The 13335-nt window shown below is 37.6% G+C and overlaps 2 protein-coding genes across 2 annotated transcripts; one reads left to right on the forward strand and one right to left on the reverse strand.

Annotated features, from left to right (window-relative positions):
• The first annotated feature begins 442 nt into the window (after nucleotides 1–442).
• On the forward strand, nucleotides 443–1387 carry LOC113247469 (olfactory receptor 2G3). Its single transcript, XM_026488566.4, has one exon. It carries the CDS (start codon nucleotides 443–445, stop codon nucleotides 1385–1387), a length of 945 nt encoding a protein of 314 aa, XP_026344351.3.
• An 8074-nt stretch (nucleotides 1388–9461) lies between these two features.
• On the reverse strand, nucleotides 9462–12348 carry LOC113247497 (putative olfactory receptor 2B8). The gene is made up of 2 exons (XM_026488591.2): nucleotides 11746–12348; nucleotides 9462–9470 (listed from the first exon to the last, which is right to left on the reverse strand). Exons 1-2 carry the CDS (start codon nucleotides 12346–12348, stop codon nucleotides 9462–9464), a joined length of 612 nt encoding a protein of 203 aa, XP_026344376.1.
• Between the last annotated feature and the right edge of the window lie 987 nt (nucleotides 12349–13335).

Raw genomic sequence — 13335 nt, forward strand, 5'->3', positions numbered from 1 at the left:
TTATGTATTTGGGTGTTTTCATATTAGGTGCATATATATTTATAATTGGTATATCTTCTTACTGAATTGTCCCCTTTATGATTATATAGTGTCCTTTGTTTCTTGTTACAGTCTTTGTTTTAAAGTCTTCTTTATTTTGAGAGATAGTTAATTTCAGTAGAAGGGACCTCATGTTTTTTGATATATGTGCAAATTTACACTTGATTGGTTTTACCAATTAGTGTCCAGACAACTCAAAAGTTGAAAACACTCAAAACTTTTGGAGAGTCATTGGATTTGATTGATATTCTGAGTCAGCAACCTATTGAGGGTAAGAAATTAATAAGTTGCACAAATTCGTTTCCTTCACCCCTTCAATTTGTACATTGTGATTCCAGGATAAATTGTTTCAAATGTACCTGTTCTCACTTCCCTCTTAGCAGAAGCAGTTCCCTCTGTAGAAATGGAAAGGGCCAATGACAGTTCCCTGATGGGTTTCATCCTTCTAGGCTTCTCAGACCACCCTCGCCTGGAGGCTGCAGTCTTTGTATTTGTCCTTTTTTTCTACCTCCTGACGCTTGTGGGGAACTTTGCCATCATCATTCTCTCATACTTGGATCCCCTTCTCCACACCCCTATGTACTTTTTCCTCAGCAACCTCTCCCTGCTGGACGTCTGCTTCACTACTAGCCTTGCACCTCAGACCCTAGTTAACCTGCGAGGTCCAGAGAAGACCATCACTTATGGTGGTTGCGTGGTACAACTCTATATTTCTCTAGCCCTGGGCTCCACTGAGTGTATCCTCCTGGCTGTAATGGCTTTGGATCGCTATATTGCTGTCTGCAAGCCCCTCCACTATGTGACAGTCATGAACCCAAGGCTATGTCAACAACTGGCATCCGTCTCCTGGCTCAGTGGTTTGGCCAATTCCCTGATCCATGCTACTTTTACCTTGCAATTGCCTCTCTGTGGCAACCACAGACTCGATCATTTTATTTGTGAAGTACCAGCTCTCCTCAAATTGGCTTGTGTGGACACCACAGTCAATGAGTTGGTGCTCTTTGTGGTCAGTGTCCTGTTTCTCCTAATCCCCCCAGCACTCATTCTTATCTCCTACGGCTTCATCAGTCAAGCTGTGCTGAAGATAAAGTCAGTGGAAGCAAGGCACAAAGCCTGCAGCACCTGCTCCTCCCACCTTACAGTCGTGATCATTTTCTACGGCACCATAATCTACATGTACCTGCAACCACGTAACAGTTATACTCAGGACCAAGGCAAGTTTATCTCCCTCTTCTATACCATGGTGACCCCAACCTTAAACCCTATTATCTACACTTTAAGGAACAAGGATATGAAAGTGGCTCTGAAAACACTTCTGTCAAAAAAATTGTGTTCCTTACAAGCATGATGTTCAAAGAAGTGTTTCCAAGTCATGCAGTCGCGCAGCTCCTATTGAGCCAAACCGCATTACCGTATTTCCCAATTTCACACCAGTTAAACTTGTTTACTTAATCTAATAAGGGAGATTTTCCTCTTTTAAGTGTAACTGAACAAAATACATGCTTATTTAAATTCAGAGCTTGAGCCATGGGGAAGAGAGCTGTGTATGTTTTATAGATGGTAGTCCTCACAACAAAGTCTATATTTTATTTCTGACACTTATTCTCAGGGATTCAATAAAAGTAAGTAATTACATGTTTACCAGTTGTCTGGGTTACAAATTACTTTTTTGTTGTTGTTTTCATTTAGATGAATTATTTAGTGTTTAAACAATTTAAATTTACTTTATGTCTCTTCATTAACGATTCATGATGAGAAATAAGCACTTCATATATGTACTTCCACTACCAAGTCAGAAAAATACACTCTCATACTCTCAATTTATTAACTGTTCTTTTCCATATTCTCATTTAAAAGTAACTACCAAGAAAGACTATGAGAAACAAAATATACTGAGCATATTGTTTTCCTTTTTTGTTTTACCCCAAAAAAGATGCTACCTGTCCCTCACTCCCAGTTCCAAGCTAGATTCCATTTTAGAAATAAATAATTGTGCCTTCTCACTAGATTACATTATTCTTGACATTGTTGGTAAACAGAGCATCAAAAAAATTGGCAATTTTCACACTCACTCGTTTTATTGATATTTTCTCAGTTAAATGTGAATATTCAGATTTTAAAATATACATAGTTATGTTTATTTTAACTGTAACTGCAAAACAGAAGTCCCTACTGGGAAAATGCCTGGTGTTACATGATAAGGTAGGAAGATTCTAAACTCACATCTTTCATAGAAACCAAATCTACAGCAACTGATAGAGCAAATCCTTCTAAAAAGAACTGAAAATTGACTGAACAGCTTCTATTCAACCAGATAGGCCTCATAGAGAATGACAAAAGAGATGGAAGTACAGTAGCAAAGGGAGCCCCCACCCCCCTCCCGTGCTGACAACTGCAGTCGGGAGCCACAGTGAGAGAGTGTGAGGATATTCATCTGCCCTGGGGCATAGTAAAAGCCGTGGTTTAAAGGAGCAACTAGACATAAAGGTAGGAGCCCTACAACCCTGCCAAATGGTGAGGGAAGTGCTGAAAATCTCTACAAATCACAGAGGCTGGCCAGTGCCATGATTATGGTCCGTCTCCACCTGATAGTGCAGACAGAGCAGGGTCTGGGCACCCTACCCTGCCTGCTGCCTCAGGCATCCCTGGACCCCTATTTCACACTAGCCCTGGATGCCCTGCAGCACACAAAAGTCGTGATTTAAAACAGATGCATGAGAGACTCTGGACTCCAGGAAACAAACTGAGGGTTACAGAAGGGAAGGGGGTGGGAGGATGTGGTAACTGGGTGATGGGTATTAAGGAGGTCACGTGATGTGATGAGCACTGGGTGTTATATGTAACTAATGAGTCATTGAACACTACTACCAAAAACTAATGATCTGCTATATGCTGGTTAACGGAACATACTAAATAAAATAAAAGAAATTAAAAAAATAAAATAAAATACAAAATAAAACAGAAATTAGAACATAAATGACTCAGCCCTTAAACTCTGCCTACAGTGGGAAAACTGCTGAAAGTCTCCCTGAGGCAGAGAGGACGGCAAGCACCAGGGTTTATGTTCCCCCTCCACCCTGATAACAGAGGGAACAGGGTCCAGGTTTTATAGGGAGCCTGCTGCCTCAGTAATTCCCGGGCCACTAACCCACACCAGCCCAGATGCTTTGGGGCACAGAAAAAAAAAAAGCCACAGTTTAAAAGAGCACTAGAATATAGGCTGCTGAGGGTCAGAAGCAGGCAGGCATGACCCTCGCCACCACTTTGCTGTGCTCTCAGCCTCTGGCCCGGCGGGTGCCCCACACCTCTCAGCGATGAGCAGCCCCAACAGCGTGTCACAGCCCTGGCATATTCATCACCTTGTGGGGGCAGACATCGCCATGATCATGGCTGTACCTTTCCTCCAGATCTGCCCCTTCCTCCCCATGGTACATACACTACCTGTGCCAACGCAGGGGCACATACCACACCAATGAGGCCAGGGGCACAGAGTTTGCCTAAAGTGCAGATGCAGCCCTGAAGGGAGAAGGTGACAGCAGCAGAAAGGAGTGCTTCATCTGAGGGGCACCAGGCCTCACCTCCCCCAATGCCTGCTTCAACTCCACGAGAGAAGATGCCCCCCATAACCCCAAACTGATACATGTACCACCAGACAAACCGTGAGAGCACCCACCTCATCCCAACATATGCACCTGGCCTGGGAACACTGGGTGCCATTCTGGGGGAAGAGAGGAAAGAAGGAGGAATTGAGGCAGGAGAGGCCTCTCTCAGGCACCCGGGGATGCAGTGACTATCCAGGAGGCCTGCATTTTTCTCTGCCAGAGGGAGAAAGCCTGGATCCTCCTGGACAGTGCGGTTTATCATGGGCAGGGTCTGAAAGTCCTTGCTGGGTGGGTCTGAGGGCTGGGGAAGCAAGGAAGTGACTCCTCTATAAGCTGACTGGGGATAAGGGCATGAAAGCTCAGTCCTTGACATTTGGGGGGAGCAGCAGGTGCCAGAGCTAAAAAGCACCTTTGTTTCCCATTGATTCAGCTCTAAATGATTGGAAATAAATTTAAAATGTAACCACCTATTCAGAATCAAATAAACAAATAAAAGAGCAACTAGAATATAAAAGTTAGCCCTAAAACTCTGCCAAATGACAGGTGAGCTGTGGGAAGACTTTCTGGGTTTGAGGGGCTGGCAAGCACCATGGTTTACATTCTCCCATGACTTTGATAATGTAAATGGGAGCATGGTCTTTGTGCCCTCACTGGTCAACCACCTAAGTGAGCTATGGATCCCTAACCCAGGCCATCCCCGGCTGACCCACTAAGGTGGCCCTGTATGTTGCACACCTGGATATGCCTGGTCAGCACTCACTGCTATTCTAGTCATCTTGCCAAAGTGACAGGCAGAAAGCACCATGGAGCGTTCAAGGCCTGCACCACTTTGCTCTCAATGACTTAAAAGAGCACGTCTAGTGCAGAGCACTGACATTTGAGACTTCCTGGTTCATTCCTATTTTAGCTCCAACTGTCTTGCCAGGGTGCCCCATGCATGGGACCTTCTAGGAAACTCTGGCCCATGTCTGCCTCAGCTGCAACCATGCTGCCAAAGTGGCCCTTGTACTGAGCATGCTGGGATAACCTGGCTTGCACCCCCTTCAGCTTCAACTGCCCTGACAGACTTCCTTCTGTACAGAGCCCTGAGACTCCCCAGCATGCATCCACTTTAGCTTCAACTGCTCTGCAAGGACACTATACATGGGAAGCCCTGGGAATGTCCTATCCCACGTCCACTTCAGCTCTCTGTCTATTCCTCCAGGGTATCCTCAGAAAGGAATGCTATGGGGACACCCCCTACCCTACCCCCCACCACAGCACACATAGCCATGCAGGTACACTACACACAGCCTTAACATGGTATGACCACACACAAGATTGTTTCTACAAGTTTAGGAGAAGTATCTGTTCAGCCTGCTACAGACTAAGGAGGACTGGAGAAAGAAAGTGCAAATCTATTCAGGGTTGCATTGTGGATGCCAATCTCAGTGTACTCAACTTGATCATTATAAAAAAGGGGAGAAGGATATTCCTAGACTCAGTGATACTACTGTGCCTTTTTACCTGGGGCCCAAAAGAGTGAGCAAAACCTGCAAACATTTTAATCTCTCTAAAATCCCTCAACAAAGAAGGTAAGAAACCTAGAACCAAAGCATCCAAGATTCAGTATCTTGTTACTACACATGTCCTCCAACGCAAACGTTGGTGTATTACTCTGAAGAAACGGTGAACTAAAAGAAAATAAAGAAGAGGCTGCAGAATATGCTAAACTTTTGGCCAAGAGAATGAAGGAGGTCAAAGAAAAACATTAGGAACAGAATGTCAAGAGAATGAGGCTGTCCTCTCTGAGAGCTTCTACCTCTAAGTCTGAGTAGAGTCAAAAATGAGATTTTCTAAGAGAAACAACAACAGAAAAATAGTAACAAGTTCAGCGATAAAAAAAGAATATAAAAAGACACAAAGAACATTACATAACCGTAAAGGGAATAATCTAACAAGAGAATATAACAATTGCAAATATTTATGCAACCAACATGGGAGCACCTAACAACATAAAGCAATTACTAACAGACATAAAAGAAATAGACAATAACACAATAATAGTAGGGGACTTTAATTATCTACTTACATTGTGGACAGATGATCCAAGCAGAAAATCAACAAGGTAACCATGCCTTTGAATGACATTTAGACCAGATGGACCTAACAGATATATTCAGAGCATTCCATGGCAAAACAGCACAATACAGACTCTTTTTCAAGTGCACATAGTATATTTTATAGGATAGATCACGTTAGCCCACAAGCAAGTCTCAAAAAATTTAAAAAGATTGAAACCATATCATGCATCTTTTCAACCATGACTGTATGAAAATAGAAATCAATCACAAGAAAATAAAAATTGATAAAAGCACAAACACTAGGAAGCTAGTATGCAACTAAACAACAAAAGGTCAATGAAAAAAACAAAAAAGGAATCAGAAAATACATGGAGACAAATGCAAATGAAAAAACAATGGCTCAAATCTTTGGGAAGCAGCAAAAGCAGTTCTAATAATAAAACAGATCTGTCTCAAGAAACAAGAAAAAGCCCAAATAAGCAATCTAACCTAACACACAAAGAACTGGAAAAGAAGAACAAAGTCCAAAGTAGAAGGAAAAGAATAATAAAGATCAGAGGAAAAATAAATGAAATAGAAATTAACAAAAACAATAGGAAAGACTAATGAAACCAAGAGTTGGTTCTTCAAAACTATAAAGAGACTTGATAAACATTTAGACAGACTCATCAAGAAAAGAGAGGATCCAAATAAAATCAGAATTAAGAGAAGATGTTAAAAGTGCCACCACAGAAATACAAAGGATTATATGAGAATATTATTAAATATTATATGACAAAAATTTTTAAAAACTAGAATAAATGGAAAAATTCCCAGAAACAATTTTCCAAAATTGGATCAGAAGGAAAAAAGAAAACAATCTGAGCAGACCAATTACTAGAAACAAAACTGAATTTGTAATAAAAATACTCCCAACAAACAAAAGTCCAGAACCAGATTACTTGACAGTTGAATTCTACCAAGCATTTAAAGAAAATTTAATACCTATTCTCAAACTATTAAAAAAAAGAGAGAAGATGAAGAAAAGCTTTCAAAAATATTTTGTGAGGCCAGAATTACTCTAAAAAAAAGACATTAATTACAAAAAAAGAAAACTACAAACAATATTCTTGATGAGCATAAATGAAAATTTCTCAATAAAATATTAGCAAACCATATTTAAAAATACATTAAAAGGATTATTCAGCATGGAAAGTGGGATTTATTTTGGAGATGCAAGGATGGTTTAGTATATGAAAGTCAATAAATCTGATACACTGTATTAATAAAATGAAGGATAAAAATAATGATTATCTCAATCCATGTAGAAAAACATTTGACAGAATTGAACATCCATTCTTTTTTTAAGACTTTATTTATTTATTTATTTATTTATTTATTTATTTATTTGAAAGAGGGAGAACATAGCAGGTGGAGAGAAGGGCAAAGAGGAAGAGAGAGGGAGAGAGAGAATCTCTCAGGCAGATTCTGCTGATCATGGAGCCCAAGAAATCAAGAGTCAGATGCTCAACTGACTGAGTCACCCTGGCGTCCCTGAACATCCATTCTTAATAAAAACTCTCAAAAGAGTGGTTTTAGAGGGAACATACTTCAACATAATAAAGGGCATATATGAAAAATCCCCAACTAATATCATCTTCAGTGGGGAAAAACAGAGCTTTCCTCTAAGGTCAGGAACAAGATAAGGATGTCCCTTTTTACTACTTTTATTCAAGATAGTACTGGGAGTCCTAAGCACAGCAATTAGAGAAGAGAAAAATGTGAAAGGCATCCAGATTGATGAGAAAAAATGTAAAACTTTTACTATTTGCAGATGACATGATACTACACATAGAAAACCCTAAAGACTCCACCAAAACCTGCCAGGATAAAAAAAAAATTCAGTAAAGTTGTAAGATAAAAAATTAATACACAGAAGCTAGTTGCATTTCCATACACTAGTAATGAAAAGCAGAAAGAAATTTTTTAAAAATTCCATTTACAGTTGTACCAAAAAGAATAAAATAGAAATAAAATGAATAAAGGAGGCTGAACACTTGGAATCTGAAAACTATAAAACATGGATGAAAAAAATTGAACGTAACACAAATGAAAATACATGCTCATTGATTGGAAGGGCCAATATTGTTAAAATGTCTGTACTATCCAAAGCAATCTACAGATTTAATGTAATCCCTATCAAGATACCAACGACATTTTTCACAGAACTAGAACAAATAATACTAAAACCTGTATGGAACCACAAAAGAACTTACATAGAACAATCTTGAGAAAGAATAACAAAGCTGGAGGTATCACAATCGCAGATTTCAATATATACTACAAACCTGTAGTAGCCAAAACACTATGGTACTGGTCAAAAGTGGATACATAGACCAATGGAACAGAAGAGAGCCCAGAAATAAGCCCACACATATACGGTAAGTTAACTATAACAAAGGAGACACAAATATCCAATGAGGAAAAGACTGTCTTTATAAAGACAATCTCAACAAACGGACCTGAGAAAACCAGACAGCAATATGCAAAAGAATGAAATTGGACCCTTTCTTACATTATATAGAAAAATAAACTCAAAATGATAAAGGACATAAATATGAGACATGAAACCATAAAACTTCTAGCAAAAGTCATAGGCAGTAAGCTCTTTGATTGGTCTTAGTGACATTTTTCTAGACATGTTTCTTTATATAAAGTAAACAAAAGCAAAAGAAACTGTTGTGACTACACCAAAATAAAAAGCTTTTGTACAGCAAACAAAGCTATATACAAAATTAAAAGACAACTTACTGAAAGGGAGAAGATTTTCATAAATGTTATATCTGATAAGCAATTAATTTTAAAAACCTACAAAGAACTTACATAAGTGGATTACAAATAAATAAATAAATAAATAAATAAATACTGATTAAAAAAATGGGCAGAAAACTGGGTAGACATTTTTTCCAAAATGGCTACCAGACAGGTGAAAAGATGCTAATCATCATTAATCATCAGGAAAACAGATCAAAACCACAATGAGATGTCACCTCACACCGCTTCAAAATAGTTAGAATTAGAAAGACAAGAATTAACAAGGGTTGGCAAGGATGTGGAGAAAAAGGAAACTCCACACACTGTTGGTGGGAATGTAATTTGGAGCAGCTACTATGAAAAAAAAAACAACAGTATGGAGTTTCATCAAAAAAAAAAAAAAGAAAAGAAAAAAAAATACCATATGATCCAGTAATTACACTGTTGGGTATTTATCTAAAGAAAACAAAAACACTAAATCAAAAAGATATATGCACCCCATATGATTATTGTAACATTATTTATAGTAGCCAAATACAGCAGCAACCAAATGTCTATAGAAAATGAATGGATAAAGAAGGTGGTGTGTGTGTGTGTGTGTGTGTGTGTGTGTGCATGTTTTATAAAAATATAATGGAATATTACTCAGCCATAAGAAGGAATGAAAATTTGCTGTTTGCCACATGGCTGGAGCTAGAGAGTATTATGCTAAATGAAATAAGTTGGAGAAAGACAAATACCATATGATCTCACTCATATGTGGGATTTAAGAAACAAAACAAACAAAAGCCTTTTTTAACAAATATTGTTGAGAAAACTGGATATCATCTTGCAAAAAAAATAAAGTTGGATCTTTACCTTGACTGTATACAAAAATTAACTCAAAATGGGTCATAAAGCTAAACTCTTAGAAGAAAGCATAGCAGAGAAACTTTATGGCATTGAATTTGTAATGATTTCTTGGCTATGACAACTAAAACACAAAGAACAGAAGGAAAAAAAACATAGATAAATATCACTTAATCAAAATAAATCCTGTGCACAAAAAGACACTTTTAGTAGATTTAAAATGCACGTCACGGAATTTGGGGACAATATTTCAGTCATGAGCCATGGATAGACACTATTCAAAAAGAAGATCTACAAATGGCCAATAAGCACATGAAAAGATCCGTATGGTCATTAAATCATTGAATTGAAAACCAAAACCACATAGTAGTACTTCACACATATTTGGATGGCTATTGCCAAAATAAAACAAAAAATAACAAGTATTTGTGAAAATGTGTAGGATCAGAACTCTGTATTTCTGGTGGGAATGTAAAATCGTGCATCCACATGGAAAAGAATATGGTGGTTCCTTAAAAAAATTAAAAATAGAATTAACATATGACCTGGAAATTCCACTTCTAAATAAATATTCTAAAGTATTGAAAGTAGGGGAGCCTGGGTGGCACAGTAGTTAAGCATCTGCCTTCGGCTCAGGGCATGATCCCAGAGTCCTGGGATCAAGCCCCGCATCAGGCTTTTCCGCTGGGACCTAATTCTTCCTCTCCCACTCCCCCTGCTTGTGTTCCCTCTCTCGCTGGGTGTCTCTCTCTCTGTCAAATAAATAAATAAAATCTTTTTAAAAAATAAAGTATTGAAAGTAGCATCTCAAAGAGATGTCTGTATGCCCATTTCATAGCATCGTTATTCATTCAATCACAACAGGACAAAAACTCTATGATTCCATGTATATGAAATATCTAGAGAAGTTAAATTTATTGAGACACAGGGTAGAATGTGGTTGCCAGGGGTGGGGAAGGGAAGATGGTAATTATTTTTAATTGTGTCAAAGTTTCAGTTTTAAAAGAGGAAAATCTTCTGGAATGGATGGTAGTGATAGTTGCACAACAATGGGAATGGATTCAATGGTACAAAACTGTACAATTAAAATTAGTTAAAATGGTAAATTGTGTGTTGTGCATACTTAACCACAAGTGAAAAAATATTAAATTTGATTGAACTATTGATACACAAAAAACATGTTAGTATTAGATAATTTTTCTGCATTAAAAAAAGTGGCAATTCCACAAGTTCACCTACTCTGTGGTTCCATTTATGTAACATCTATCAAAGGACAAAATTATAGAAATGGAGTTGGGATTAATGAACCCAAGAGCTAAGGAGAGGTTAGGGGTAGGAGTTAAGTGACTATTTAGGCAACGGAAAGGATCTTTAGTGATGGAACTCTTCCGTTAAGTTTTAATATCCTCTTTTGGATACATTAATTTTGAAAACGTTACTATTCGGGAAAGAGCATAAAGACTTCTCAGACTCTCCTCTGCTTCACTTCATAAAATGGAAAGTGAATCTACACTTTTCTGAAAAAGTTTAATTAAAAAAATTTGAGTGACAGAGTTTTATAATGATTTCCACGACAAGTTACATAAAGGTTAACAATGGCCTTTCACTGCTCTTGCTAATATCCAGTGTCTTCAAATTCCCTTAATTGATTTAATGACCCTGTTTAATTCCACATAAGACACTCAAAACAAATGTCAGCTTTTGTCATTTTATGAAATTTAATAATGTTCATCTGGAACAGTCAATGAAACAATAAAGAAACAAGTCTCATGTATAAATGTTTGACTCTAAGACATGGAAGAAAAATACAATGGCAAATGCAATCAGTTCACACTTTTAGTCACTATTCCCTCCATGTTACCTAGAAGTTTTTACAGAGCTAGAGAAAGCAAATAGGAAAATGTTTTGTGTTCAGTCCAGATTTACACATTTTCTTCCAACAGGGTATTATTTAGCTTATTCAATAATAATTACAGTTGATTTTAAAAACTTCAAACACTTTTTTTCCTGCACTAGATTTTATTTATTTTTCCATTATCTCTGAGACTTCAATCAAGAAATTATGTTTTTCTCCCTTTCTTCCCCAGAAATAACCTTCTTATTGCTCCTTTTGCATCTTTGTTTCTCAAGGTATAGATTAGAGGGTTTATAATTGGGGGAACTAGGTTGTAAAAGAGGGCCACGAATTTGTCAACATCTTTAGAGAAAGTCTGTTTGGGTTTCATATATATATAAATAAGGGTGGTATAAAAGAAAGAAACCACTGTCAGGTGGGACCCACAAGTCACAAATGCCTTTTTTCTTCCTTCAGATGACTTAATGCCCATAACTGTCCAGGTGATGCATCCATAGGACACTATTATAAACAATAGTGGCAAAACTATAAGAATAATACTCACAACAAATATCACCTTTTTGTAAGAAGTGATGTCCCCACAAGCCAGCTGGATTGTTGGGGCTGATTCACAGTAAAAGTGGTGGATCATATTGTGGCCACAGCGCGGCAATGACATACCATACGCTGTGTGTGCTACCGAGTTGCCAAAACCAATTGCCCAAGAGGCTCCTGCCAGTGAACAGTAAATGTGAGGTGGCATTATGTTCATATAGTGCAGAGGCTGGCAGATGGCAGCATAGCGATCATAGGCCATGAAGGCCAGGAGGACACACTCAGTGCCTCCCAGTCCTAGTGAGATGAAGAACTGCACCACACAGCCCACAAAGCTGATGGACTTGTCTTGGCCTTGAAGGTTGAACAACATCTGAGGTACAATGGTTGTCATGTGGCAGAGGTCAATTATGGAGAGATGAGTGAGAAAGAAGTACATGGGAGTATGGAGTGGAGGATCCAGTTGAGACACCACAATGATGGCCCCATTGCCCACCAAGCTCAGGATGTAGAAGACTGAGATGATTAATAAAAGTACTTCCTCTAGCCAGGGCTGGTCCGAGAAGCCAACCAAGATGAAATATCCTTCTGCACTGGCATTGTTTATTTCCATTGCTTCATGAAATAAATACCAATAGAAAATTAAAGCTTTGGTCTATATAACACAACTGGAAAGGCTACATTTTCAGCTGGAATTAATGGTGCTGATGTCTCTTAAGATTTTAACAATTGAAGGCTAGTATTTTATACTATGAGTATTTCAAAGAAAATTGAGATTATCTTCTATGCCTTCATGCTGGAAAAACCAAGTTCATTGCTTAATTACATAGTGTTTGTTGAATTAAGGGAATTACTATAAAAGTATAACCTAGAAGATAAGTGATAAGTTTTTAGAACAATTATATGCTTTGTGTGTAATGACAAATATGTTCATTTGACAATATAAACCTTTTTCCTCATAAATCAAAAGGTAAAAATACTCCTACGCGTATCATAAAGTTTTTCCAAAGTGATATCCAACAACGTTGTTAAAAACTCAGCCCAAGACTGACTCATTATATTCTTTACTCAAAGGTAGCTATTATTATTGCTTTGAAATGTGTAATGTAAAATAAAGCATTCTATTTCTTTTACAAATTTTTATTTAAGTTCTAGTTAATTAACTAAATGTTCAATTTTTTAACTTCAATAAAATAATGTTCCATCTGGAATCGAAGTGACTCTAACAATCCATGCTAATTATTTAGCTTTTTTAGTGAAGTATTTCTCTACATTCTTTTATATAAACATTTTAGAAAGGAAAAATTCTGCATGTAATCTGCATGTAAAACAATGACAGCGCAAAGATCACACATCCTTGAGCATGCCTTATCTTCTCTTCAATTTCTTTCCTTTTTTTTCTAATATAGTTCCTGTACTGAGTCTATGGTTATGCAAATGTTCAGTGACTTTATGTCCCATTAAAAGAAAATTTCATTTGCAATGGAAACACTTTATATGGCCAGAGAAGATGGAAATTGGGGAAATATACTTAAAGAAGCACACAGAGAAACTAGAATTATGAGTTTTCGATTACACTAATTTTCTGTTTCATGAACTA

This window comes from Ursus arctos, unplaced genomic scaffold (genome assembly GCF_023065955.2).
Source record: "Ursus arctos isolate Adak ecotype North America unplaced genomic scaffold, UrsArc2.0 scaffold_5, whole genome shotgun sequence".
NCBI classification, from domain to species: Eukaryota; Metazoa; Chordata; class Mammalia; order Carnivora; family Ursidae; genus Ursus; species Ursus arctos.

Bases quoted from the DNA above. Each gene is read 5' to 3' on its own strand.
- LOC113247469 (XM_026488566.4), top strand. From the start codon at position 443: ATGGAAAGGGCCAATGACAGTTCCCTGATGGGTTTCATCCTTCTAGGC.
- LOC113247497 (XM_026488591.2), bottom strand. From the start codon at position 12,348: ATGGAAATAAACAATGCCAGTGCAGAAGGATATTTCATCTTGGTTGGC.